Source organism: Triturus cristatus, chromosome 12 (assembly GCF_964204655.1).
Source record: "Triturus cristatus chromosome 12, aTriCri1.1, whole genome shotgun sequence".
Taxonomy (NCBI): domain Eukaryota; kingdom Metazoa; phylum Chordata; class Amphibia; order Caudata; family Salamandridae; genus Triturus; species Triturus cristatus.
This window is the reverse complement of record NC_140595.1, coordinates 796,154,938-796,182,668: the sequence shown is the minus strand read 5'-3', so window position 1 is coordinate 796,182,668 and position 27,731 is coordinate 796,154,938. Positions and strand designations below refer to the sequence as shown.

The window sequence follows — 27,731 nt, the reverse complement described above, 5'->3', positions numbered from 1 at the left end:
GTACAATCTTAATCTATCAAAATAGGTCCGATGCAGGATATTAAATTGTATCAGCCGCAGCCGGGACTTAATCGCCACTTCTCGTGGATGCATAAGAACTGTGTTCCAATCCACATCGTCCATCTCCCCCACTTCCGCCTCCCATGTCCCTCTGAGCGCCCCCAGAGTGTCAGGCATGTTATTCATGAGGGTCCGATACGTTAGGGACACCGCTCTCTCAATCATGTGTTCCTGCAACAGGCGCCCCTCCAGGGGTGCATATTCCAGGAGTGAGGCCGTCTGCAGCCCTCCCGACCTCCATGCATGCTTCAGCTGAGCATATTTATAATACTGCGTGGGGAGTAAGCCAAATTCCGCCCTGAGGACCGAGAAGGACTTCAGTTCCCCCTTCACTAGCACGTCCCCTAACGTCGACACCCCAATGGTATCCCAGTGTTTGAACCCTCTCAACTTATTCAGTTCCGGCAGCCACGTGCAGTGCCATAGAGGCGTTTGTCTAGTCAATTTCCGATCCCATCCAATCTCCCGGTTCGCCCTTTGCCATATCGCCAGGGTGAGTCTAGTCGCCGTCAATAGACGTCCCGTACCCTTGCCACCATAGAGGTAGTGATTGTATGAGTGTGCGCTCATGGCGTACCGCTCTAGAGCATACGTTGGGTGCATGGCGGGGGCGTGGAACCAGTCGTTAATGGAGACCAGGTGTTCCGCCCAATAGTAGGCCTCTACGTCAGGAAGCAAGATCCCCCCGCTATATTGGTGTCGCTGCAGAGTCCTTAGCGCCACCCTGGGTTGCTTGCCTAACCAAAGGAAACTACGGACCTCCGAGTCGATCTCCCGGAAGACCCTTCTGGGAACCGGATAATATTCGTTTTGGAATGCGTACAGGAACCTGGGTAAGGTTATCATCTTAAACATGGCTGCACGCCCCAGTATCGTAAGCGGCAGCCGTCGCCATCTGTGCACGTCCTCTACAAAGTTGTTAATAAGCCTTCCGACATTCTTACTATAGGAGACGCTCTGGTCAAGCGTTAGGAACACTCCAAGGTAATGGAACCCTTCCTTCGTCTTCTGGAGCCTGTCCGGGACACACGGCCATTGCTCCCGCCCCCCTGGATCGAACATACCGTTCCAACTCCGAGAAGATTATCGGGATCGTCGTGGCCGGGTGGGTGACATAGAGAAGGACATCGTCCGCGTAGAGGGAAATTTTTTCCTCCACCTCGTCTTGTGGTCCCTTGCGAAACGCCCTAATCCCCGGATGCTGCCTAACCATTGCCGCCAGTACCTCAATTGTCATTGTGAATAGCAGGGGGGACAAGGGGCACCCCTGCCGTGTACCCCTACAGATAGGGAAGTCCCCGGAGGTGACCCCATTTACTCTCACTCGGGCCCTGGGGTCCGTATACAGCAATCGCACCCACTGGCGGAAGACGGGTCCGAAGCCCATGCGCCCCAGGACCCCTTCCAGGAAGGGCCAATGCACCGCATCAAATGCCTTCTCTGCGTCCAGGGAGATCCTGCCTGCCGCTCACCGCCTGTAGCCAGTTATGCAATCTCCGCAGATTCAGTCTCGTCGCTCTGCTTGGGAGAAAGCCCGTCTGGTCCAGGTGCACCAAATCCGGGAGCACCTTCCGCAGCTAGAGGGCCAGCACCGTCGCCAACAGTTTCACTTCAATATTGAGTAGGGATATCGGGCGATAGGAGGTGCATTCCTCCGGCTGCTTCCCCTCTTTGAAGATCGGGATGATCGTGGCCAATCGCAGATCCGGGGGGAGGCTTCCCTCCTCTCGCGCCCCCTCAAATAAAGCCAGCAAGTGGCGAGCCAAGAGATCTGCCGTTTTAAAAAAAAATTCTGCCGGGAACCCGTTCGGGCCCGGTGCTTTCCGCAGCTTGGCCAGCACCTTTTTTACCTCGTCCAACGTGAGGGGAGCCTCCAATTCTTTGAGGTCCCCGTCCGCGAGCACTGGCAGGTCCAGATCCGCCATGTACTGCAGTGCATCATCCTGCGTGCCCAGGTCCCGTGCTGCATAGAATGCCCAGAAGTGTCCCGCAAATGTCTCCGCGATCTGGGCATCAGAACTCACCAGAGTCCCCTGCGCATCTCTCACCTGCTCTATCCACCGCGCGTCCCTCTCCTTTCTACTTAGCCACGCTAAGAGCTTACCGGACTTATCTCTGACGTTGTATAGATGATGGAGCGTTGCCATCGCCTGTTTCTTGGCTTCTCCCGTGGCAAGATCTCTATACTGCCGTTGGACGTCGAGCAACCGGCGGAGTGTCTCCCGCGCCTTTCCGACGAGATATTCCCGCTCCAGCTGAAGTATGTGACGTTCCAGCGCCTGCATTTCTCTCTGCCTTTCCCTATTCTCCTCTGCAATCCTATCCTGAACCCTACCCCTCATGACCGCCTTCATGGATTCCCAGAAGGTCACCGGCGACGACACCGAGCCCTCATTGTCGGCTAAGCAGACTTTGACATCCGCTCGTATGCCCCTCATTACCTTCGAGTTCTGCAGGTCCCAGGCTGACACCTGCCAGTGTCCCTGACCCCGCATCCGGTGTCCCAGTGTCACCAGAAGGGGGGAGTGATCTGATAGGCCCCTTGCATTGTACTCGGCTATAGCCCCCCTAGTCAGCATTTGTCGAGCCATGAAGATATAATCCAGTCTGGAATACACCTTGTGGGCACCAGAGAAAAATGAATAATCTCGCCGTTCCGGGTGTAACCATCGCCATATTTCAGTCAAACCTATAGCCTATATCATGGTGGCGAGGGCAGTCGGAGGTAGGTCTCTCCCCCTGTCTCCCGACCTATCAAGCGCCTGGGCCATCACATCGTTAAAGTCGCCCCCAAGCACCTGCACCGTATCCGACGTATCAAGCATTATTTCCGCCACTTCTTTCAACGTGGCCGCCTGAAGTTTAGGTGGTGCATAAGCAGACACTATTGTGTATTCTTTCCGTCTCCACAATCCCCGGACCCCCACGTAAGTCCCTAGTGAGTCCGTCCATGTCCGTGTCACCCTAAACGGATGCGTTTTCCGTACCAGGATTGTCACCCCTCTCGAGCCTTGGGTAAATCCCACATGCGCTAGGACCTTGTAGGGCCCTCGGGCTAGGAATCCACAGTTGCTCCCCATAAGGTGTGTTTCTTGCAACAACGCAAAGTCAGGGCCTAGCTTCTTAATGTATGCATTTACCAGGCCTCGTTTGATTTTACTACCCAGCCCATTTACATTCCACGTTAGGATTGTGAACCCTTCTCTGTCTACTCCCTGCGGTCCCTGGGCGTCAGGCATTGCGGCGCCATCAGTGGTGATGGGTGTGGTGGCTCCCCGGTGGCGGCCAAGCCCCGTGTCGTGTCGTGCGTGCCTTCATTGACCTGTCTCTGTCCCCCGCCCACCCAACCCGCCCCAACTGTCCCTTCCCCTCCCCCCCCATCCCACAATACCCCAAAACTGTGAACCCCCAACACTCCCCTGGCCCCCCCCTCCCCGCCTCCCCCCCCCGTCAGTCCCAACTTCCACGGAACCAGGACTGCTGGCGGAGTAGGCCTGTCGCCCTCCCTGGCAATCCCCTCCGTCATCAACCTATCTCGTGCCCTCTATATGGTCAGCACTAAAACAGTCCCAGCCCACCTGTGCCGAGAAACCAAATACATTGACGACAAAGTAGGAAACAAACAAAGAATAAAAGGGGGTGCAGCAACTTGCGTGCTCCATCAGGTGTAATCTGCACTCTTTACTGTTCAGTCCATCCGCACTCAGGAGTGGGAATCTTGGGTATCTGGTCTCAGTTCTTCCGTGAGATCCGGTGCGTCCCGCTCTAGGTCCCGGATTGCTGCTTCTAGCGGGTGCATGGAACTCTGCTCCGTCCCACCCCCCCCCCAGATGCGCGGTCATCCCCCTCATCATTCTCCTCAGAACTTCCGTTGCCCGCCAGACAGCTGAACCGAGATCCCGGCACCCTAGTCCCTCCGGGTGACACGGAGTCCTGCTTTCGGCGTCTCGGCGAGCCGCCATCCGAGTATGGTGTCTTATGCAGCCGCTTCCCAGTTCTCCGCCGTGTCTGGCCCTGTGTCCGCATTGGCGCCGCTTCCTTGGGCCTCGCTCCACTGCCCGACGGTCGTGCTCGGCCCTCGCCTCGGTCGGTTCTCCGGCTGCTAAACGCGGGTCGTTCCTCCAGCCACTGCCAGGCCTCCTCCGGCTGGGTGAAAAACTGAGTCCTGCCATCATGTATCACCTTAAGCTTCGCCGGGAAGAGCAGCATGTAGGTAATGCGTAGATCTCTCAATTTCGCTTTTACCGCATCGAAGGCTCGCCTCTGCTTTTGCACCTCTTGGCTGTAGTCCGGGAAGATCATAATGTTAGTATTTTCCAGTCTTATCTCTCCCATTTTCCGAGCCTCTCGCAGTATCAGATCTCTGTCCGCATAATTGAGGAATCGTGCGATGACGGGGCGAGGGCGCGCGCCCACCGGCGGCTTCACCAGGAGCGCCCTATGTGCCCGCTCAATCACAAAACAGTTCGAAAACGGGGCCCGCGGAAAAGTGCTTTTCAGCCAATTATGGAGGTACTGCGCCATGTCCGTCCCCTCGATACCTTCTCTAAAACCTACGAATCGCAGGTTGTTGCGTCGTGCCCTGTTTTCCGCATCATCCACCTTCCAGAGCAATTGTCTGTGTGAGGCCTGCAGTTCCGCCACATCCTTCCGGAGATGGGGATGGTATCCTCCGCTTCGCCTATCCGGGTTTCCGCCATCTGCACCCTCTCCGACAAGTTACGAAAGTCCTGTCTCAGCAGTGTCACTTCAGAGCCCACCTCTCCGATCTTGACCTCCAGCGCCGCCCTCGACTCGTGTATGTCCGTCCTTGAGGCTTGTATGGCTTCCAGCAGCATCTCTGTGTCGGAGCGCGCGACAGGGGGGGCGGGGTGGCGCCCCGGTCTGCGTCCGGGTACGTGCATAGTCCTCCATGGTCCCTTGCCAGGTGGGTTTCTCCAGCGGGGCCTTTTTCCCCATCTCCAGCCGCGGTGCAGGGTCACCAGCTCCCGTCTGGGGCGTCAGGCCGTTCTCCACCCCCTGCTCCCGGGGGGTTTGCCAGCTGTCTCCACTCCCCAGAGAACCCCGCCGCAGTATCACCGCAGCACCGGCCCCTACGTCGCGGGCCCTGCTGTCTTCCGTGTGCTTGGCAACTCTGCTGCGCTGAGGCCGAGGACTCCTCACTGCTCCAATACCACGGACCACGCTGCCTCGGGTGGAGCCCCCCCGGCAGAGCTAGCCGGCCCCGGGGGGGGGAGGAATTGGGGGGGGGGGGGGGGGGGAGTTGAAATGTGGAGCCCCCCTAGCTGCGGTCGAATCCTCGAGGCAGGCGCAACTGAGCCTAACTTGCTCCCATGCTCCAGTCTCCAATCGGGCCCCCGAGACAGCCACCACTGGGTCCGCGATATCGCCGGGGCCCACCGGTCAGACCCCACTAGCTCTCGGGCCCGCCGCCGCCAGCTGTCCCTGCCGCCGCCGCGGCCGTGCATCTACCGCTGTGTACACCCCCGGGCAGCCTCCCCGATCAGCGGGCTTCCCATCGGCGGTGCTCTACAATCCAGCCGGGCCTCCCTGTAATGAACGCTGGTACGGACCTCTTCCGTCCGGTGCGCGCACCCGCGCTGCGAGCAGGCGACAGGCGTCCCAGTCTCTCAGTCCAGCCTGCCTCTGCTTACCGGGGATATGCTGGAGTCGTAGCGGCCTCGGCTCGCCTACAGGATGCGTCGCGGTGGCCCCTTGAAGCTCTACGCCACACTCCGCCCTGCCGCCGCGCCGCCTCCTAGCTCACGGAGAGCGGCCGCCATCTTGCCGTCCCGCGGCCTCGCTCGCTTCTCGGGCAGCGCCTCGCGGTCTCCGGGTGCGGCACACTTTCCGCTTCTGTCCCCAGACTCTCCAAGAGCCCCGGACCTGGTGGCATGGCAGTCCCGTCTTCTCCGGACCGCCGGACCCACATAACACGCCGGATTCAGAGCAGCTCAGCCAGAGCTAGCGCGAAGCACGTCTTACTCGGCCATGTTGCTGGCCACGCCCCCGATCCCTGTACGAGCAATTTTAGCCACTTTTCTATTACATTCTCACTTGTGAATGCTTCATGGTGAACTTGTTGTAACTGACCTGTCATCTTGCCTGGTGGATCGCTCTCTGCTTTACATTAACCGACATGCAGGCTGATGTAAGACCAAGTGTGATACTGAATGTGATCTGTTCTCCTTTCATCTTCCCCTGGGTAGCAACGGTGGTGCTAGTATACCGACTTCCTTCTGTGTCACTGTAATGAAGGATGTCTGAACCTCTGTAGCTGCTGTGCAGGGTCAGCCGATTACACACAATGCCAGGTGCAATAAGGAGAGGTTTGAAAAGTAGTCACCCAGCCCAACTTGACATGTCATATTTGTGACAGTTACTACAACAGATTAGACTTACAGTTTCCACCCACCCAGAGACAGACATAATATGGCACTGTTGTCATAGTTGTGACAGGTAATAACACAACTGTATTGGGGAGGCATTGTTGAAAGTTGCCTGTTCCTCTCTCCGGATTGCAAGAGCACAGAACTTGAGAGAAGAAGAAAGACAAATTGATGGAATAGAATATGCTCCGGCTGCACTGAATTTTCCAAGGCCGCCAGATTTGAATCCAGTGCGATCGTATCTCAGTAAGCGCGCACTGAGCTGGCCACAGACTTACAGCTTCTAAGGTACAGACATAAACTGGAAAGAGTGTTTCAGACTGCTCCTGAGTCACCTAGCATCCCTGATAATTTTGTAGAGTGACAAGAGTGAAAAACAATAGTTACTGAGAAATGTTCTGCCCAGATGAATGATGCTGCACAACTAATCTTTAGACTCCCAAGGAGAACTAAGGCCTCTCCCCTGTTACACAGCTTGCATTGGCTCCCCATTAAAGAGCGCGTGGAATTCAAAAACTTATGCACAGCTCATAAGGCAATCTATGGTCAGGCACCAGCTTACATCACTGAGCGTCTGGAGGTGTACAGTCCAGTGAGAACACTTAGATCCTCAGACTCTCAGCTTTTGGTCTGCCCCCGTTACAAACTTGTAACCAAGGGAGGAAGAGCCTTCTCTGTATTAGTCCCTCAGCTATGGAACACACTGCCTGAGGTGATGCGCAGGGAGGGGAATCTTCTGCGATTTAGAAGGACGCTAAAAACATTGCTGTTTAAAAGAACCCAGGGTGTAAATTAGACCAAAAAGTGCCTCTCATTCTGTGTTTGCCGAGTTTATTGTCTGTTACCATCAATTTCCGCGCGCCTAGAGACCTGCAGGTGATTGGGCGCGATATAAATCCAAAATAACAATAACAACAGTAAGGCCTTTGATACTATGTTATTTTGAAGCGTTAATGAAAACTCTTTTGGGCTGCCTTTGAATTAACGCTCCTGGCTGGCCACAGACTCTGGGCATTGAGCCAAGACCAAACTGTATTGTGCAACAGGTTTCCTGTGACTATGAACAGAACAAAAAGACATCATTAACGAGGTCTGGGTCATCTTAAAATGGGAAGTTTAAATAAAGATTGTTATTCAGTAGATGAAGAGAAGTGTAAATGTGAATATTATACTTTAATAATATGTTGGGTGTGTATTCTTTCATAACATTTTTATTTCCAGGTGAAGGCACATCGGAAAGGAGATGTTTTGTTGTCAGCTGATATCGCCTTCCACGGCGGGGATGGGGTAACACAACGAGTAGGGGCCAGAGTGATGGCATTTCAACGTACCCCGACAACTACCTCCCAGAGTACTTTACAACAGGAGACATTTGTTGTTTTAAAGAAAAAGAGATTGCATTGCATTGTGCTAATAGCTACTTAATTAAATAGCAGGGGGCACGTTTTATATGAAGTATACATGCAAACATGTGAGATGGGCCACCCCTGTGATAGTGAAAGTGCGGCCCGGCAGCCACATACGGACCTCCTGCCGGTCCCATCTGTAGGTAAGTGGGTTTCTGTTGCAGTAACCCCCCCCACACACTTTTTGCCTGATAACTGATGCACTTTTCCTTGGTGTGCCCTGGGCTCCTGCCAATCAGGTGCCCAGGGCCTGTGTTCCTTCCCTAAAACTGCCTAACAGCCAAAACCCAATTGGCATCTCTAGCCACATGTTAGCCCCTGGTAAATGGTACCATAGGTACCCAGGGCACTGTGACCAGAGAAGGCCCCTAAGGGCTGCAGCACTTATTGTGCCACCATTAGAGGCCCTGTACCATGACACACACTGCCTTTGCAGGATGAGTGTCTTGGTGCAGTACAAAACAGAGAGTCGACATGGCACACATCCCTGTGTGCCATGCCCACAAACACACTCCCTTGCATGCCTCAGCCACCCCTCTAGCTGGGTGCACTATGCCAGTGGTGAGGGTACAGGTGACGGAGCCCTGTACCCCTACAGGGCCCAGGTCCATTCCTGGGCCCTGTAAGTGCAGTGTTGCCATTAAGAGTATATGGTGCTGGGAGGTCAACATTACGAACTCCACAGCACCATGATGGCTGCACTGAAGACTGAGAAGTTTGATATCAAACTTCTCAGCACATTAAATGCACACTGATGCCAGTGTGGGATTTAATGTAAAATGCACGACAGAGGGCATCTTAGAGATGCCCCCAGAAACTAACTAACAAACCAGTGTCCTGACTGAGAGGCTGCCTTGCTGCCACCCAGAAGACATGTTGCTGGACCCCTGAGTAGTGAGCCATCCGCTCTCGTGGGTCTGCAACAATGCACATCCTGGGCAAGGTGCTAAGTCTCCTCCCCCAGGATGGGCAGGGGAAGCTTCAAAGGCGGCCGCCTTTGTGAGCTTCTCCAGGCCACTTGCTGTACTCAGCAACTGGGCCCCACCGGTTCTGACCCCCTCTCTTGCGGGAAGATCGGTGGGAAAACCTAAGTGAGGAAAGGGGGTGTGCCAGCCTCTGCCAACCCCACCCCTCAGGTGGGGGAGGCAAGGTGAAGCACAACCCCGGGCTCTCGCCATCTTGAAGATGGGGAGCCCTGCCCAATCAGGACTAGGCTACTGCCCCCCTCCCACAAGAGAGTGGCAGGATAGGGCGTGTACCCACCCCAGTGAAGGGACCCATTGATCCCTGACCTTTACCTACCTGTAACGCCCCTAAATTTAGTATTTAGGGGCACCCTGAACCTTACTTACTCAGATACCGAACAAGCAAGAAGAGCAAGAAACAAGAAGACCTGCCGTGCAGCTGCTAACCAGAGGAAGACACCAACTGATTTGGCCCCAGCCCTACAGGCCCGTCGACCCTCGAACCTGCTCCTGCTAAACCCCGGCGTCTCCAGTGGTCAGCAACCTCAAAAACCTCTTAAAGACTGGGACTCCCACGAGCAGCGGTTCTGCTCAAAGCAAGTAACAAGCCCCTGGTGCCAACCAGGAACCGCGACTCTTGCACACTCTGCACCCGCCAAGCCTGGCCTGTGCCAGAGTCGACAAAGACCACGAGGACGTCCCCCCGGTGACTGTGACCCTGAATCCAGCAGCCAAGGACCCACCTTGACGCTCCTGATGACACCTGCAGCCTCAGAACCAGGGACCCCTCCAACCGCGACCAGCAGAGGGTAAGATTTCCCGATGCCAAAAGGCACCCCTGCACCCGGCGCCCTGCGGCCCCCTGTGCCCTACTCCTGGGTGCCTACCTATCCTACAGCTTCCCAACTTACCTCTTGGAGTGGTGGTCGCACCTGAAGAATCTTCGTCCCCGAGCTTGCAGCCTTTGTTCGTCACTGAGCTTCTCCATTGAAATCCATTGAGCGCCTGACGGCTCAAAAGCACCCTGCACCCAGCCACCCGAGTGCCCCTGTGAGTGCAACATCTAGCCTAATCTACTTCCCCACTTGCCCTGAGTAAGTGATCAGAAGCCCAGCTCCCACAGCCACGTGGCCTGCTTGCCAGCAGCCACCAACCAAAGGCCCCCTGCCTGCCATAGAATAACATTGGGCCTAACTCTCTCTGCACCCGGCTGCCCCTGTGCCGCTGAGGGTATAACAATTGTACCTACCTGACCCTGGGAGACCCCGGAGTCTATGCCCAGAACCTTAACTCTGCCAGTTGAGTACTTACCCAAAAGCCGATAACTCACTTTTTTTCCATAGGGTAACATTGACTGGTTTCACTTGGAAATTCTTCTAAATGTCAAGTTTTTAAACATTAAAATATTCACCTAAAATCAGCCGAAATACGAAAACGAATTTACTCACCTGTTATCAAGAGAGATCCCAGTGCTGGATCTTGGTGCCCAGCACTGACCCTGACAAGTAATTACAACCGTACTTACATATAACTTGATTTTCCTCCACAGGATAACATTGCCTGGTTTTTGCCAGAAATTCTTGTCGATTTTTTTAACTTACAAATATTCGTTAAAAATCGCCTGTATAACAAAAACATATTCTTTCAACTGTTTACATGGGATGCACCAGTGCTGGATCCAGGATCAAACACCGAGTAAGAAAAAGTAACGATAAGCCTACTTACCTGCTAAGTGAATTTCCTCCCACAGGATAACATTGGTGATTCTATGTGAAAAAGTTTCTAAGTGTCAACTTTTAAAATACAATAATATTCCTTAAAAATCATACCTGTAACCAAAACGTTTTTACTCAACTGTTTACAGGAGATGTCCCAGGACTGAATCTAGGATCCAGTCCTGTGGTAAGAAAAGTAATCCAAAAAGTAATCAATTGCATCTAAATAGAAATTCCCATTGAGCTCAATGTATAATTTTGTTTGAAATTGTGTTGCCCATTGCAACAACTGTATCTATTGCATTCAAAAGTCTATTGCCTATTGAAAGTATTTATCTAAAGCATCTCATTCTGAGAAAGTATATTTTGATACCTATTGTTGGTTCTAAAATAAAACTACTATATATTTCTAGATACAGACCATTGGCCTAGAGTTCAGTTCTTGAGTGAGTGAGACCATTTGCTGACGGAGTGTGTGCAACAAATGCTTTACACTGTCCTCTGATACTGCCTTACTGCTCGACCAAGGTACCACTTTAGAGAGTAAGGTTATATCTAACTTTAGCCTCTGTCAAACCTCTGGGGACTGTGGACTCTGTGCACACTGTACCTATTTGGGAACAGTATATACAGTATATACAGAGCCACTTTATTACACCATCCGGCCCCTAAACAGCAGCAGGGTGCGGTTTACTCTGATGACATGGTGCTGGAATAAGAAAGAAGTTAAGATACGGCTTAAAGGTCAAGTTACGTTAGGTAGCCAGAGTGCCCTGCACAGCTTCACTTTCAGAATAACAGTCTACAACAGAAGTGTTAAAGATAGTCTTGTAAAGTTCTCAAAGTATATTTCGTTAACATGCAGAACTGTCGCTCTCCGGCAAGCTCCGTTGGCCGAACACGAGATCCAGCCATTCCAGACAACACGCCCAACGTCCAGGTCACAACCTGCAGACTGGCACCAATATATAACCGTACTAGAATCTAGCCTTCAAACAACGCACATGAACGAGCGCCTTAGCAGCGGCACTGGCGTTACTACTGTTGGACGTGTTTAAGACATTTAACACACCTGCGATGGGGTATACACTAAAGACGAGCGTTAAGTAACACACAAGCACGAGCAGTAAGCGGACACACCAGCCATACAGCTACGGTTAGAATTGGCCACACTCTCACATAATATGGCACTTGCACTGCACAAATATATCCGTACCTTATTGTTAGGACAGTGAACACCGCAGTAGAACCCCGTTGGACTACATCACGCATGAACAGCACACTTAGCATTAACACACTTATTGTAGTTATAGGACAGGCACACTAATTATATGTTTTTGTGGTTTTCTTTTTACTGGGAAGTGTATTAATATCATTGTCAAACGTACGTAATGTAGTATATGAAGATCTACCGCCACATATCGAGCACGAGAATGCAAATGGAGTTGTTCTGCAATACATTTCACAATATGTAGTAATTATAGCTGTATATCATTTTGTGTTGGTAAAAACAAAAAATTGAAGATTATTAAAAAACAACAAAAAACAACAAAAAACACGCAGAACTGTTTTCTCTTCTGTACATCAGGTTATTTCAATGCATAGAGAAGTATTGTCCATGTTTCAAGTGCTAGTTTTTTAAACATGCGTTTGAACATATCAACTCTCTTCCCACCCTGGCGACAGTGCGAGTATTTAGCTAAGAAATGAATGATCTGGGTGGCCTGGGTTCCCATTATACAGAAAGATGTTACTAAGTCCTATATTTCAAGGTATTCTTGTATGTGATATTTAAGAAAAAGGAAGCAAAGAAATAAAATTCACAGGATCACACAATTTTATGAAATGGAGAAGCATGGAATAAATACAGGTTTTAAAGGCAGTGTTCTGGGTTTAGTGTGGGTTAGTACCATGGGTAGAGTATTGGTTTTACTTGCACAGCACATCAGGCCTTTTGCCCCCAGACCTCCCTGGTCCCAGGTGTGCGAATTAAACCTCTGTACAATTCACTTCCAGGGTCCACCTCATGACCTTCGATGAGTACCAGAATAACTGATAGGCTGCAGTACGTACAGAATGAGGAATGGAGGAGAACCTGAGGGCTGTGGGGTTTGGACACAGATAGCAAAGTAAGATAAGCGATTGTGTCAATATGTAATATACCGCCGGCGTCACAGCTGCCTTGAAGCCTATATTATTTATACATGTCTTACAGTGACATATTTTCCACACTATGACCGCAACTATGGCAGGACAGAATGTTGTCCAAGGCATGTGCTGGGGACATTTAGCGCCTCTCATGATGGGGATGCAGCTTCCTGCAGGCAATGAGGGAAGTCCTTATTGATTGGCTGTTGTTTTTAAACTGTGAGCAATAACGGGCTTGGAAATAGGGTGTTGTGAATGAATGAGGGATATGTAGACTTCTGTGCAGCATATGGTACATGATACCTTGACACAGGGTACAACGATGCAGTAGCCACCAAGAGGTACGGAAGAATAGCTTCCCTTACCACAGGCCGTCACTACACACAAGATCGCCATTCCACACACGCCCCAGTGGCCATGAAAATAGATTTGGCAAAATTAGATTTGTGTTATTCCAAACTTTTGCACACAATAACAACCACATATAGAATAGCGCAAGGAATATGGAGTTCGTTTTGCCTAATTAGCTGTGCAAGGAGAAGTACTATTTTATGTACGTATCTAAATAATAAATGTGTATGCATATGGTTTTCTTTTTCTAGGGTCTTCAGACATACAGAAAATATTATTCTACAGGCTTAGATTGTAAGGGGGATGCACTAAAATGCATTTTGATGCAGTCATTCGCCTGGGGCTACAAAGTATGGATAATATGTAGTGATTTTATATTTATATATTGTGGTTTAGTAATGAGTCTATGAGTATGCAGAAGAATAGTGTGCATTGAATAACTGCTTTGTTTTATAATGTTTTTAGAATACAATCTGTACAGATTTAAAATGTCTTTTAGTATATAGGTGCAGTCTTTAGGGGGTGATTGCAAATATTTTTCCAGGTATAAGGGATTGGCACAGTTCGGCAGCTATGAGTATTTTGATTCCCAAAGGTGTTACTGTGACAGAGATTTTCATCTGTGTTTGCTTTTGGGACAAGATATAGTAAACTTTTTTAATTCTTCTTTTGCTTTTGGAGATAATGGTTGTTTTGAAGTCTTGTACATGGACGACAATATGATTGTCAGGTGCTTTCCTTCGTCTCTTCACACTGCGTAATAGTTTTCCTGTTTACGTAATGTTTGCATGCATGTGCTCAATGATCACGTATCCACCCTCTCATGTCTGGTTAGGACGTTCCACTGGTGCACGTGTTTTATATTTATGAAACTTTTGCCCACACAAATATGCCACTACTGATTTCACACCTAGCAACAGGTCATAGATAGGGAGTGTTTGGTGAGGAGTAGAACACATATTTTGTATGACGGGTGGATCAGGTGTGAACACAAGGGAGGAGTCATGTAACTGATTTCTTCTTGATATACCTGCTGATTTCTCTCATATGATGAGGGGTTGCTTTATCGAGAACTGTCATTGTCACTTTCGGCCCTCGTGAGAGACTTATCACTCTGTGGTTTGGATTCGTTCATCTTTCTGAAGCTCTTGCAATGAACCAGAGACATATTTTTCGCATGGCAGTGGTAAGGTCAGCAGCAGTACATTATGCAACGCAGAGTCAACTTGAGATTGAACTACAGGTGCCCCTGCTGCATGCTCGTGCCCCTCCACAGTCACAAAACAGTCGCAGAAAGTGTGAAAGGTCATTCAAAGTAACTAAGAAGCTGTATGCCTACAAACTACAGGCAGACAAAGAAGGTATGATGAGAGGCCACTAGTTTTGTTGTCCATCAGAAGAGCCAATGGCTGAGCCTTCACCATCTGGTAATGCAACCTGTTCTTGTCAAGGCCCCTGCCATAGCCCACTACCTGTCCAGCTGTCGAGTGTGAGGGAATGATCTCCTGGACCAAGGGCTCTTACACCAGGAAAAGCATCAGGACCGAAAAGGTGAACACCAAGCATCAACAGCAGCTCCAGGGGGACCCTGCAAGTACAACGTTCACTTCACAAAGCAGCAAGCTAGAGCTGAAGAGGGCTGGTCCTGCTGCACGACATCATAGAATCAGAAGAGCGCAAGCAGACCTGGCCTCCTGATACCTGCCTTTCAAGAATCTTCATGTTTTCCTCAAGTGCCTAGTGTGCGTAAAAGTACTAGTGACTTCTGACGCTACACAAGGGAGCACCAACGTTTTTTTTAAACAAAATTACTGGCATCTACATCAATACGAGTGTAGGACTTGCTAGGCAGTATTGATCACCTTCATCGTCTAGGGTTCTGGCTGAGAGATTCTGCTGGAATGACTTCCCCTTCATTTTTTACTTTCACTTTCATTTTAGATTACCGATTGCTAAAGTACTGGTAACGGCTGATGCACAATAATAGATACAGGTTTGACCATCTAAGAGGTTTCTTTGCAATTCTTCGAGGCACAAGTGACCCCCACCTCTGCTAGAGACCAAACAGTTATTTGTGCTACTGTAACACTCATGGTGCCTGCTGATTCCTCTATAGCCTTCAACTAGGAACATTAAATGACATTGAGACTTTGAAATATTTACCACTGATTTGGGAATGCAACAGGGAATAGAAGTATAGCATGCACTGTGGGAAAGAGACCATATTGGATGAGTAGAAGGAAGTGATGAAAACTTACATGTATTGTATTATCAAGTATTTGTGCACACCTGCTCCAACGGTGCAAAGTGGGAAATTGCTATAGAGTAGTTGAGTACATCACATTTTGTCATCTACATCCATAGAATAGATACACCTACCTGGAACTTCCATTACCCATGTCACAGATGACAGCATTTAGAAATAGCATTAGGAAAGAATCGGGAAAGTCCACACCACAGATATAACTAAGAAATAACTAGGTTTCATAGGACACAAGTTCCAAAGAATACCATAGAAAGGTAATATATATCGAAGAGCACCAAGGAAAGCGCTGCACTGCAGTGGCAATAATTCCCGGAGGATCGCAAAGTTCACAGTAGTGGGTTGAACTGAGATCAGGACAATACCACTGACTGGGCACAATACAAATGTACTAGTTACAACACCCTGCTTACTAAGGAGTAATTTTGAGGTACCAACATGATGCTGGAGAGGCCCTGCGAGTAGGATGTAGTGATTAAGTATCAGATGGGGTAATGTAGAAGCCTCCTTTATAATGTGATACCAAATATCTACTTCAAAGGTCTGTAGAACGTTGACACAAAAGAATTAATTCAATGTGTCTGAAGCTGCTGACAGTAAAGATGCTTTTGCATTGTAAGGCTTGCTCAAGAGCCACATTCAGACAGTACATGATGCTAGCTTAGCTGCAAGCGCTTGGGCACACCATATGTGGAAATAGCACAGTCTATGTGCAGTTCACTAGACCAGATGTTGAAAGTCACTTCTGTAGATATTACCGTTAATGGTACATTGCATTAGCTTAGACAGTCCCAAAATGTCATGAACAAAGATCACGTGGGTAGCAACAAGTCATGCCACCTCAGACCCTACAGACCATGCAGGTATCACGCAGTGTTGGCCTCTTCTGATTCAACTAGTATTCTATACTTGTGTAACTTGCTGAGGCTACCGATGGGCAGAAGCCGCCCCTTTGCTTAATTTTTTGAGGAGTGTCATAATCATGTACTTTTAATGAAGATATTTGCATGGCCAGTGATGACCTCTTGTGCTTTGTATCAATAAAAGCTGTCAGAAACGTACCCCCTTCGGACACTCGGTGGCTATGCTGACTATCTCCGTGCTGCCCGTATTTGCATTATTTTGTCTTCTATATTAAATTTTCTTTATCATATGTGCTGCCTGAGAATTGCTATTATTTCGATTAGGCTTCTACACTACCTGATTGCAATAGACATAAAAAAGACTACTGCACCAAGTTTTGTTTTTAGAGTTACTTCTAATTAAGAAAAAAACATTTATTTTTGCAATTCTTAATATACTAGGACAGTCAAAGGTTTAAAAAAAAAACCAGACCTGAGATTCAACCCAGTTCAGTACATATTTCCCAGTAAAATCTTTGTATTTTCATGGAAAACGTATTTCATCATTATCACTTTTCTCCAAAATGAAGTTTCGTTAGTTTGATTTCGTCAAGCTGGCATTTTTCGTTTTGGGATTCTGTCACAATGACAGCAATGACAGTTAAATTGCCCATCAGGTCAAGGAAGGGCATCGGGAAAACATTTCTGAGCACAACAGATAGATGAAAAGGTAACTCTATCTACTTTATTTCAGTTCATTAAAGTATTATGGTTGCAAAGTCAAGGAGTTCCGGATACCATAACAAACGCAGGAGTGTCAATGAGGTCAAACTTTATTGTTACTACATGCCCATTATCTAAAGCCATTCCAAGCCACAGTGTTTCTGTTAGTGAGGAAACTAAATGTGAAGAAGTTGCGCTACCATGGACATCAGCAGAGAGTGTCACAGAGTTATACTTGGTGAAATAGCCGTGCAGGCCTAAAATCCACAAAGATGCAAGACATGTGAACAGTTCACTAGGAAATAGAGTGCATGATCAGCAAGGTCTTAGTTAAAGGAAAAACCCCTATGTTCACAAGTTTAAAGGAATTTATGGTCACAGCAACAAGTATGTAATCTGTGTTTTTGGTAAATTAAAAACGTGACTAGAAGAATAAGAGCAAGAGGTAGAGTTAGACGGGGTACACAGAATCTGATAAGAAGTCTTGGGAGTGGAGCAATAAAACATACATGCAAGATAAAGATGAAAAGAAGCAAATAAATGGTGTGTTAAGCATTGTTGGAATTACAATAAAGAATGTGTAGAGAAATGGTCAGGAGTTTGAAGACACATGCGATGTGATGTTTTTGTAACAAATATGTAATTATTGAGTAACCAATTGTTTTACCTTTTGTAAGACATATTGTGTGACTATTTAAGTGGCTGCCTGCGGACAGCAATCTGAAACTAGCAGTTTGCCTGTGTGGAGATAGCTACTCTCCCTGCCACAAAAGTAAACCTGTTTTTGCTTATTTTATTAGTTTCCCAGCAACATTTGCTAAGAGAAGAGGTTTACCATCTATACCCATAATAGCAGGTGTTTTCTTGGGTCGTGTAGGCAGATAATGAAAGTTATGAAACGTTTGGTCCATAAAACAACCTGACACCCCACAATCAGATTTAATATGGTTAATGGTCCTTGTGTTGTAGAGTATAGCTGGAAATATTCCTTTCTATATTCTTCGACAATTTGGACGAACCTCTGAATTTTAAGGGGACTCAAATGGGATTCATACTTCATGGCAGAGACTTAGAATTCCCTTCAACTGTGGACAATCTCTTACAAAATGTCCTGCCTTTTCGCAATAAAAGGACACACCACCCCTTTGTCTCCTACCTTTTTCCTCAGTGGATAAAGATTTCCTGATGTTTCCTAGCTGCATAGTTTCTACAGTGGTGTTTTCAAGGTATTCAATTTCTCTCCAACTGCTTCGGTTGGACCTCTCAATAAAGCTCTTTTGGGATAACACTGCTCTTCTTGATGCCGTTGTTGTGGGTGTCGAACTGTAGTTTGAGATCGATTACTCCTGTAGATGTGATGGGTCTGTTAAAGACCAATGAGAGTGGCTAATGAGAGAGTATGAGGGGGAGGGCAGGATAGCTGGGAGGCAGGAAAGCATCGCTGGAGTGGGGCGGGTCGCGAGGGACGAGCAGCGGCAGGGACACTGAGAGGAAAAGGCTCAAAAAGTGACAAAAGTGAAAGAAAGTGACAAAAGCAGAAAAGATGGAAGGAAGGTAAAGAAAAAATGACTAAAGTGAAAGAAAGTGAAAAACAGCAGAAAAGATGGAAGGAAGATAAAGAAGCGATCAGAGGAGAAAAGAGGCAGAAGGCAGAGAGACAGAGGGCAGAGCAGCAGTGCTCCCCACTGGACCACCAGGAAGGGCCTCGAACTCATGGACAGCAAGTTTCAGGGGCAGCAGCTACCAGGCGGAGCTGTGCGGGAAGGGAAGAAGTTCACTGACAAGGTCAGTGAGATTGCCTGACCAGGAAACATGTTTTATAGTGCTACTTTAATGAGTGGTACAATGAGTGCTGCAGCCCACTAGCAGCATTTAATTTACAAAACCGGTGTATAGGTAGTACCATATGCTAGAGATGTGCAAGAAGATTAAATGTGTCAATTATGAATATGCCAATCTTACTGTGTTTAAAACGAGAGCACAGGCACTTTACCACTGTTTAGCAGGAGTAATATGTAAAAACTCATATGGCCAACAAAAAAATCTGAAGGAACACCACGCAAAAGATGGTCTTTTCTAACAGTAATCCTAGTGCCCCCTCATATCTAACACTAAAATCCAGTTTGGGGCAGCCACTGTTCCCACAATAAACCCAGAGATAGATATTTGGTAGAACAAAGGTAGGGTTTTCCAGCAATCAGACAGTGGATATACAAGAATTCACCTGGCTCCTGTTCTCTGCCTTTCAAGTCTGCCCAAAGTGGCGCATATAAGCACTGTAGACCTATCAATCAGGCCTTGTCACTCACTGTCAAAAGGGATGCTCACAGCCCCATTATGCATACTGTGGGAGGTTCAGAGGACTCACATCCGCTCCTTTAGGTCAGCCTATTGTTTGTTCAGGGGTGGGCCTTTCACACTTTTTTCACACCTATTCAAATGCTGATCAGTGGCTGGGAGAAGTTTAAGAGCAAATGCAGATTATCCTCCAGAAACTTTTGGCAGGAAAAGGTAGCTTTCTAAAAACTACTTTTCCTTAATCTTCATTACATATCTGACTTCATCGCTGAACTGAATATTTAATAGCTATCCAAAACTGTTGTTTAATTATTTTTCTAGCTAGTCTCATTTCTAAGATACAGTATTGGGATTTTTAATCTTTATTCTGGTTTTCGATAAAGGACATCTAGGCCTGCCATAGTGAAATACAGCTTGTGGGTGCCAGTCACTGTAAGGAATTGTTAACAATCAAATTCTACATGTCCTACTTTTAAATATCATGCACCCTACATGGTGAACTACAAAGCCTACAGGGGGTGACTTATTAATATTTAAACGCGAGGTTTAGACCTGTCAAAAGGGTTCATTTTGACTTGTCGGAATGCAGTGTTTAAACTGCCACAGTCAGGCTACAATGGTAGGCCTGAAGCCGTGTTTTGCCCTGTCACTGTAGTTCTTTTACCACTGTATTGGATTGCACAATATTTGCTGCAGTCCACTGGCGACATTTAACTTACACGCCTTGGGTAAAATTGGTACCATATACTATGGACTTATAGGTAAGATAACTATACTAATAAGGAATATGCAGATCGACCATGTTTAAAGGGAGAACACAAGAACTTTACCCTGTGGCTAGCAGGGTTAAAGTACACAAAGTACTAGGGTCCAGCAAAGGGTGAAAAATATGGGATGACCACACAGAAAGGGCAGATTCGCTACAATCTGGCATAATAGAAACGTATTGGGAGGCAGCGTCTATTTCTTGTTAGTTATTAATCTTAGATATTTGTAGATTGTTTAACAAGGTAGCTGTGTACAAAGATTGTCCACTGTAACTCTGTTGCCCACTTAGGTTGCAATTCACGCTCTGTTGACAATTGCAAACAGAGAGCGGTGGGTGTGTTTATCATACTGAACTGGCTAAAAAAGAAAAATCATCATGGTTACCCATGCCGTTTTATTCAATTTTTTGGGGGTTAGCTGTGCGCTTCAGCAACGTCAATTACCTATATTTCTCGTGAGTGAATCCTTTTGATTTATACATGAACAAAAAACAAAAAAGTGTCCTGTGACAGTTTTTAGAGTCAATATAACAACATTACAATCACTTAGAAATTTGAGAAGTAAGCAGCTAGGTTAAGCACATTTGCACTGCCTGAACATGTCACTTTTGGGTAATGCGTGTGTTGCCCACCTCAAATGGCCAGCCGCTTAAAAGACCATAGACAATAATGTTAAACACAAGATATGAGAGACAACGCGAGAGTTAATTAGCTAATACAGTGTCATACTACACAGTTTTTATAATACACACAGAGCTAGTAAACTTTTCAGGTTTTTTTCTTTATTACAATGATGTTGTCACATCCACAGCCAACGCGTTTCGCCCAAACATGGGCTTCTTCAAGGCAAAGAATCAAGCTGTCGAACTGAGTGGCGCAGAGATATTCAGTTACAGCAATGCAGAAAGTTCCCGATATATAAAGTCTTTTTAAAAAACTAGCATGTCATCTATGTAGTAGAGTATCTCCACCAATAAAGACCTTCCGTTTTTCAGAGTATTGGTACCGGAGTTGTCGAAATGTTATAAAAAGGCCGGTGGACAAGCGTAAACGATGGCAAGTGATTCAAAGACACTAGTTTTTCAGAACAGTCCAATTCTGTAGAGAACGTGACTCCAATTCCGTTTGCAGGAGTCGTCAGCGCAGTAGCGAACACCGTGTTCTGCTGTATTTTATGGCATTAGTGCAGCGCTTGCGGAAGCTTCAAGGCGTTTGGTGCATGGTCAACTAAGCAGGTACTTGGTTTTGTACAACAGTTAAAACTCATACCCAGAAACTGTTTTCTTCGAATACCAACCGTAAATGAATCTTCAGAAAGCCAAACAAGAATTCAGTGGCCGGAGGCAGTTACACTCTTACAACATGGGGAGGGAGATCAACAACGTCACGTGGGCTGCAGGTGAGAAAAGAGCTCAACAAGCAGAAGGGAGGATGAGGCAGCTGCAGCCCGGAGAGAGAGCGAAGAGCAGCTGTTAAGAATTAAAAAAAATGCTTGTGACTCGAAAACAGGGTGTGTCACTCGAGAGTCATAGTTTGTGTTTCTCCTTTCACAGCAGCTACAGTACCTCTCTGTAAATAAGTCACATTTAAGAGCTGCAACAATGTATTCTCCTGTATTTTGTGGCATTAGTGCAGCATTTGCATAACACTACTGAAGCTACAGGAGAAAAGAGCCTGACAAGCAGGAGAGAGGAGGAGACAGCTGCAGTCCAGGGAGGGAGCGAACAGCAGCTGTCCAGAAAAAAACACAAGCTGCGAGGGGAGGGAGATGTTGTTGTGGAAACGGCAGAGGAGACTTTGTGAACCGGGAGCAGTAGCGAGGAGAGAGCAAAAGACAAAGTATTGCACTGAGATAAACCATATGGCCCATAGTTAAAGGATCCATGTAACATGGTTGTGCCTCAGGGTGGAACAAAAGAGCCCAAAGCTGGACCAATGTTTGCTATTGACCAATGAAAACAAAGGAATTTGTAAAGGCAGACGAAAGAACCAATGGAAAGTGCTGGGCATGTTTAAAGCCCATAGACTGAATACCACGTCTCTAAGACAGTGCATGCGCTGCCTAGACAAGACCCAATAATTACCTAAAGATGGTATTTTTTCCCTTACATGCTTAAACAGTAAAGGTTAGAAGAAAACACTTTAAAATGTGTTCTACAGCTGCCCAGATGACCCTTGTCTGACAGTTAAAGTAAACCACGACAGGGAGTCAATGTTAAAAAGAAATACAGACGATTTCATACAAAGTTCTACTTAAGAAGCATGTCCGGACCTTTACAGAATCTTAAAATGTGTACATAAGGCCCGTACTTTAGCTAGGAAAGGTGACAAACGCACAAACCTAGCCCTTGGCAGGCATCACCATCGCCTCTTTTCGCACCTCATCATCACCCAACAATGTTTTCTTCTCAATTAACTTTGGAGGCTGAAAACGTACTTTCCTCCACTAGACTGCGGACGCCATCTTTTCGCGCATTAGCAGGCGAAGACTACATCTCCCAGCGTGCCTCGTGGCGGAACTTGCCTCGGAGAGCTAAGTGAAGACTACACCTCCCAGCGTGCTGTCGGCAGGATGCACTGGCGCTTCCGGTGACCTTGCTTTGTGTGACAGCGCTGTTGCCAGGTGACCCTGGAGTAGGGCGGGGCAAGGAGGAGAGGCCGGGTGCCCGGGCAGGAAGCGAGGCACCCAGGCGAGAGCTGCCCTTCCTTCCTTCCAGCAGGCTCACCGGTACAGACAGCTCCAGGATGCAGAGTGCGAGGCTGGCCCCGGCCCTCTGTCAGAGGGCGCTGTGGATCACTGGGGCGCAGGGGTGAGTCTCAGAACTGAGGTGGGGTCGGGCCGCAGTTGTGAGACCCCAGCAGGAGTAAGGAGAGAGGAGAGAGGAGAGAAAGGGGCGAGAGGAGAGAAAGGGGAGAGAGGAGAGAAAGGGGAGAGAGGAGAGAAAGGGGAGAGAGGGGCGAGGAGAGTGGAGTGGAGAGGAGAGGAGAGTGGAGAGGAGAGTGGAGAGTCAGGCGCACAGCACGGTGTCTAACACCCTCTCTCTGGGGTTAAGGCGAGGGAGACAAACGCAGAAAGAGGGTGGACCAGAGAGGGGCATAAGATAGACCTGCCCAGTGCCATATATCCGCTGATGGCGCTATAAAAATACATGTAACATCTGTTTTAGGCATGACTGTAAATTGTTTATTAGCTCCCAAAACAATGGACTTCTATGTGACACATTCAGACACATTCTAGCACTGGGTAGTTTTGTTTTCCATTGCAGGAATTGGACTTTAAACACGTGTTCGATTGGGTTAAGAAAACATGACTGTCTGCATGTGTCTCACCTGTCGGGGACCACTTGACATCAATGCAGAAAGAGGCATGAAGCAGCAGAGCAAAAGACTGCAAAAGAAAGCGTGGAGAGAGGGGTAGAAAACCGCGCAAGGAAGTGAGAAAAGCATAAGAAAGGAGACGGGGAGAAAGGGAAGAGAGAGTTGGAGGTATAGTGAGAGACAGGCAAAGCAAGAACTGGAGCATGAGAACAAAGATCTAGCGACAGGAGCAAAGGAGAGAAGTAAACCTGATAGATACACGGGAGAATGAAGACAGTGCGGACACTAGGGAAAGAGAAAGGAAAATAAAGACGGAAAGTACCGAGCCAAAAAAAATGTGGGCACGGAAAAGGAGGAAGAAGCGGCGAGAGACTGGTGAGAAGAGAGCGAGAAATTGGGGAGTGAGAAAAACTAGCTTAGGAGCAAAAACAAATTACAACACAGGGTGGAAGAGAAACAAAATAAATTGAAAGTAGGACAATAATGGCAAGGTGGTGGAAGCAAAATAATGCAAGTAAGCCAATTTGGGAAAGAAAGAGCAGGAAGGACAAACATGCCCATTGATCCGAGGGGAAGAACAATGGAAGGAGATAGAAGAAAGAGACTGAGGATGGACCATCAGTTGGGAAAAAAAAGGAATTAAGGAAGAGCTGTGGTGTGCGATAGGCAGACGGGGACGAGAGCAAAATACAAAGTGGGCAAAGTGCAAGATGGTGGAAACAAAGAGAATAGAGAAAGACGGACTCAAAATGAAAGAGTACGATCGACAGAAAAAAGAAGATTAGGAATGGAAACAGTGAATGGTGGTGATGGATACGACAAACAGAGCAAAAGAGGAAAAATAGCAGGGGAAAATGAGAAAGAGACAGCAACTCGGTGAAGATGAGGAATACTGCTGGAGGGTGGAAGAGATGAAAATGAAACAAGAACAAACAGCAAGCTGTAACTAAGAATAAACACCCGAGGGTGCACGGTGAGAGACCGAAAGGGTTGAAGAAGAGACCGTAGGGCGGTGACCTGTAAATCTCGTTTGAAAAACAGGAACGCGATAATGGAGAGGAAGGAAGAGACAGGCAAATGTAGAGAGGGTGAGATGCACAGAGACTAAATGATAAACCATGGGAAGGAAGAGAGGAAAAGAAAGAGCTAGTAGGGAGCTAGAGAGAGACAGTGAAGCAAGGGTGAACTCAAGATTGAAGAGAGATAAACAGGCGCCTCATTAAGATAACTGGGCAGTTAAATGTAGAGGAGACCGAAACAGAGAATGGAGAGGCACACAAAGATAGGAGAAACCGAGAGGGAAGGGAAACGGAGAGAGAGAGAAACTGTGAGAGATGCAGGCTCGTTGATTTGGGAGGCAGAGTGAAGGAGATGGGAACGGAGCCAGTAAGGAAAGATAATGGAAAGGCAAGCACTCTGCAAGCCTTGTACTGAGAGTTCTGGCTGTACATGTGCATACATGCGAAAGGCGTACACTCCAGCAAATAAGACTAGAGTTTGCACCTTGCCCAACAGGTAGGGTTGCATACCGGTATGCAGTGCTTTAATTGGGGGGAGATAAGTGCAGGTACTCCCCAAATTGAGCCGCGGACTAAGGGTGGAGATTGGGGTGGAGCTAGGGGCGGGCTAAAAGGAAAGCATTCATTAACAAGATTAAGATTTTCTCCTGCACAATGGTGCATGAGGATACAGAAACATTTCTGCTATCTATATCAAGAGTTTTACATATGTAAAGATACATTTAGCAGTTTTTCAAATTTCATATGCGTGCAGATTGCTTATGGCATATGAAGACCTTTTTAATTTTCACTTATCCACATTAATGGATACTGTGTGCAATCTGAGAAAGAAATCTAGAGAAGAACGTACCATTATCCGGCTGGTGTTGTCAGATTTTGCGTCTCCTTAGCTATATTATTCATGTTTATTCAACGATGGTGCTTCCTTTAAAGCACCTCTTGTAATTCCCTTGAACTGTGTATTAATTTGTATTTACCTAACATGGTAGCAGTCAGTTTAAATTTAAAAAATAATGAACTACATTGATGTAAAGTATTGGAACAACAACAAACATTGTGGCACTCCATGGGATGAGTAACAAAATATGCATTGATAATTTCTTTATGTACCCTGTGTTGTTGCGCGCCACCTGACTTCATGGCAATGTTGACATTGTATTCATAGTTCCTCTTGTGTGTTTGTATTTAAAGGGCACAGGAGCCTCTTTAAATATTTAGCATGAATATTCACAATTATTGTTTCACGTTTACTTCATTTCAGCATATAACGTTATATGAGGGAAAGTAGTATTTCCGTGAATTTTGGAGCCCCGCTACTTCTTCAGGAATGTGGAGCCCCCCCTCCCATTCAAGTGATGCATTTTAAACACATTTTTAAATTTAAAAAACTGCACTTTCCGCATCTCCCACAGACGTCCTTCTGCTCTCAAATACTTTCCATAAGTCCCTTCGTCCTTTCTCTTTAACTATCTTTGTGACTCCCTGCCTGAATCCTCCTCTTTTACATAATATTTCTCGTCTTCACCCGTCATTCTTTCTTCTATCACTCTCTCATCTTTGTCAACTTCTCTTTCTGTATCACCTTCCCACTTTCTCCAACCTTTATCCTTCTTCCCATTTTTCCTTTTCACCCTATCTCCAGATTGTCTCGTCTCCTGTGGTCTAGATGTGCACATGCAATGCACAGGGTTAGACACCTCCGCCAGACCACCAGTCGCGCATTGTTCCCCTCACAGACTGACATTCATGCAGATCATATTCCAGACAGAGCTATCTGCCAGAGAATCAGTGGCAAACAGGATTAGCCTCGTCACAGCGGTCAAACACCTGGTGCAAGCATTTCAGGGCACTGATTTGCAACCCTATGTTCAGGGCTTCTGTAATTATGTGATTCTGCAGCATTTTCCGCAAAATAATGGAATTGCCGCATTTGCACATAAACCATCATCTACTGCATATTCTGCAGATTTTACCCCAAATTTTTTTTTACAGTTTAAATGGATCAAGTTAGTGGAAACATGGTGTCACAGTCAAATGTTGCTGTGCAGTGGAAGGCACTTCGCAAAAGTTGGCTTATCATCTTTGAGCTTTCTATTGCTTTATCGGGGTATTAAACGGATACTATTAAGGTGAAATCTTTTACCAGACAGTGTTACTATATGTAAAAATGACAAAAAAAGTAATACTATCTTAAAAAGTCCTGCATTAAGCATCATATTTTGCCTTTTCTTGCTGCTTAATTTAGTCAACCCTGCCACATAATTTGGTCCTCGCCGATGCATAATTCCAGAGGCCCTGCCTATATTGCACAAAATCCTTCAATAAAACACTAGCGCTGCCAAGACCAAACACATGACGCAGAATGAAATGCCCCATACTGCACAGAACCAATTTAAAGCATGAGCGTTGCTTACTTTGGGCGCAAGTGCATCACGTTTATAAGGTTCGAAATAGCTGAAAATGAAAAATAACTGGTGCTGGAAGGGGGCTCAGCTGATATTTCAGAGAGAGTTGTTTGCTTGAATCAAATGCCATCGCTATGGAATCTGCCCCTTTCAGTGATATCTGTCTTTTGCTTGCTCCCTGTCTTCACTCTCCTCGCTTTATTTCTCTTTCTCCTCTCTCACGTGTTCCTCTCCCCCCTTTAACGGGGCACTGAGGAGAACTAAATGTAGCTTAATTATTTGCCCATGTAAAATTGCGTCCACAAAGAACTCAAATCTTTTTTCACGTCGTTTCTTGACTCCCAAACTCTTCTGTAGCACGAAACCACTCAGATCTGCAAACAAAATATCTTCACTACTAGGATTTAATGTCCAGCTTCCCATGGGACAGACAGCCAGCCCTGCATCGCACACCTACAATGGGGTTGACCGTGCCAATGGACCCTGCACTGTGAATCCCCATAGAATGCCAACTGTGCAAACCCCGGGCATCCCTGATGCAGCAATGGAGCTGCTGAGGATTCACCAGCAGCTCAGTGTAGAGCAGCACTGATCCACGGCTTGGTACTGTCGCACTCATTCCACTGGTCTGCCGTGCTGTTCCTCCGAGTAGCGATTCTCTCCCTGGTGAAGAAGTTGTTTCAATACTCAAAGGGTGAGAATTGAAAAGAGCTGGTACTTAGTACCGGTGGGTACCGGCCCATTTAAAGCACTGCTGGGGCACAGGGTCAAGACTGATTTGCATATGGCTGGGTCCAAACTGGGGTGTCGTAGTGGGCAAAAGAACGATGGTTTTAACCCAGATCTTTCGACTGGGGGAGAATGTTTGCCTTGTCAGCATTCCGTCCATCATTTGTTTGCTGTAACACTGCTGGTATGACAAGCGCCACCTTCCTGGGGATGGGCCGGGCCCTTTTGGGAACAGTCATAGATGTTGAAATAACAATGATAGGCTGAATACAACCGTGTTCCTGGAGAGTTGGGGTGTGGACATTCAAAGTCGAGAGCTATACAGTAACTATT

At 47.2% G+C, this 27,731-nt stretch overlaps 1 protein-coding gene across 2 annotated transcripts in view; it reads left to right on the top strand.

The window, feature by feature from the left end:
* Positions 1 to 22,523: 22,523 nt before the first annotated feature.
* Positions 22,524 to 27,731, top strand: part of ACADVL (acyl-CoA dehydrogenase very long chain) — a 124,773-nt gene continuing 119,565 nt past the window's right edge. Inside the window, exon 1 of one of the 2 annotated variants that reach the window (XM_085640115.1) lies at positions 22,524 to 22,737. In XM_085640115.1, coding sequence (XP_085496241.1) covers positions 22,673 to 22,737 — 65 coding nt within the window. In that variant the 5' untranslated portion in view covers positions 22,524 to 22,672. The remainder of the gene's footprint in view (positions 22,738 to 27,731) is intronic. The other variant, XM_085640116.1, reaches the window with a different exon arrangement.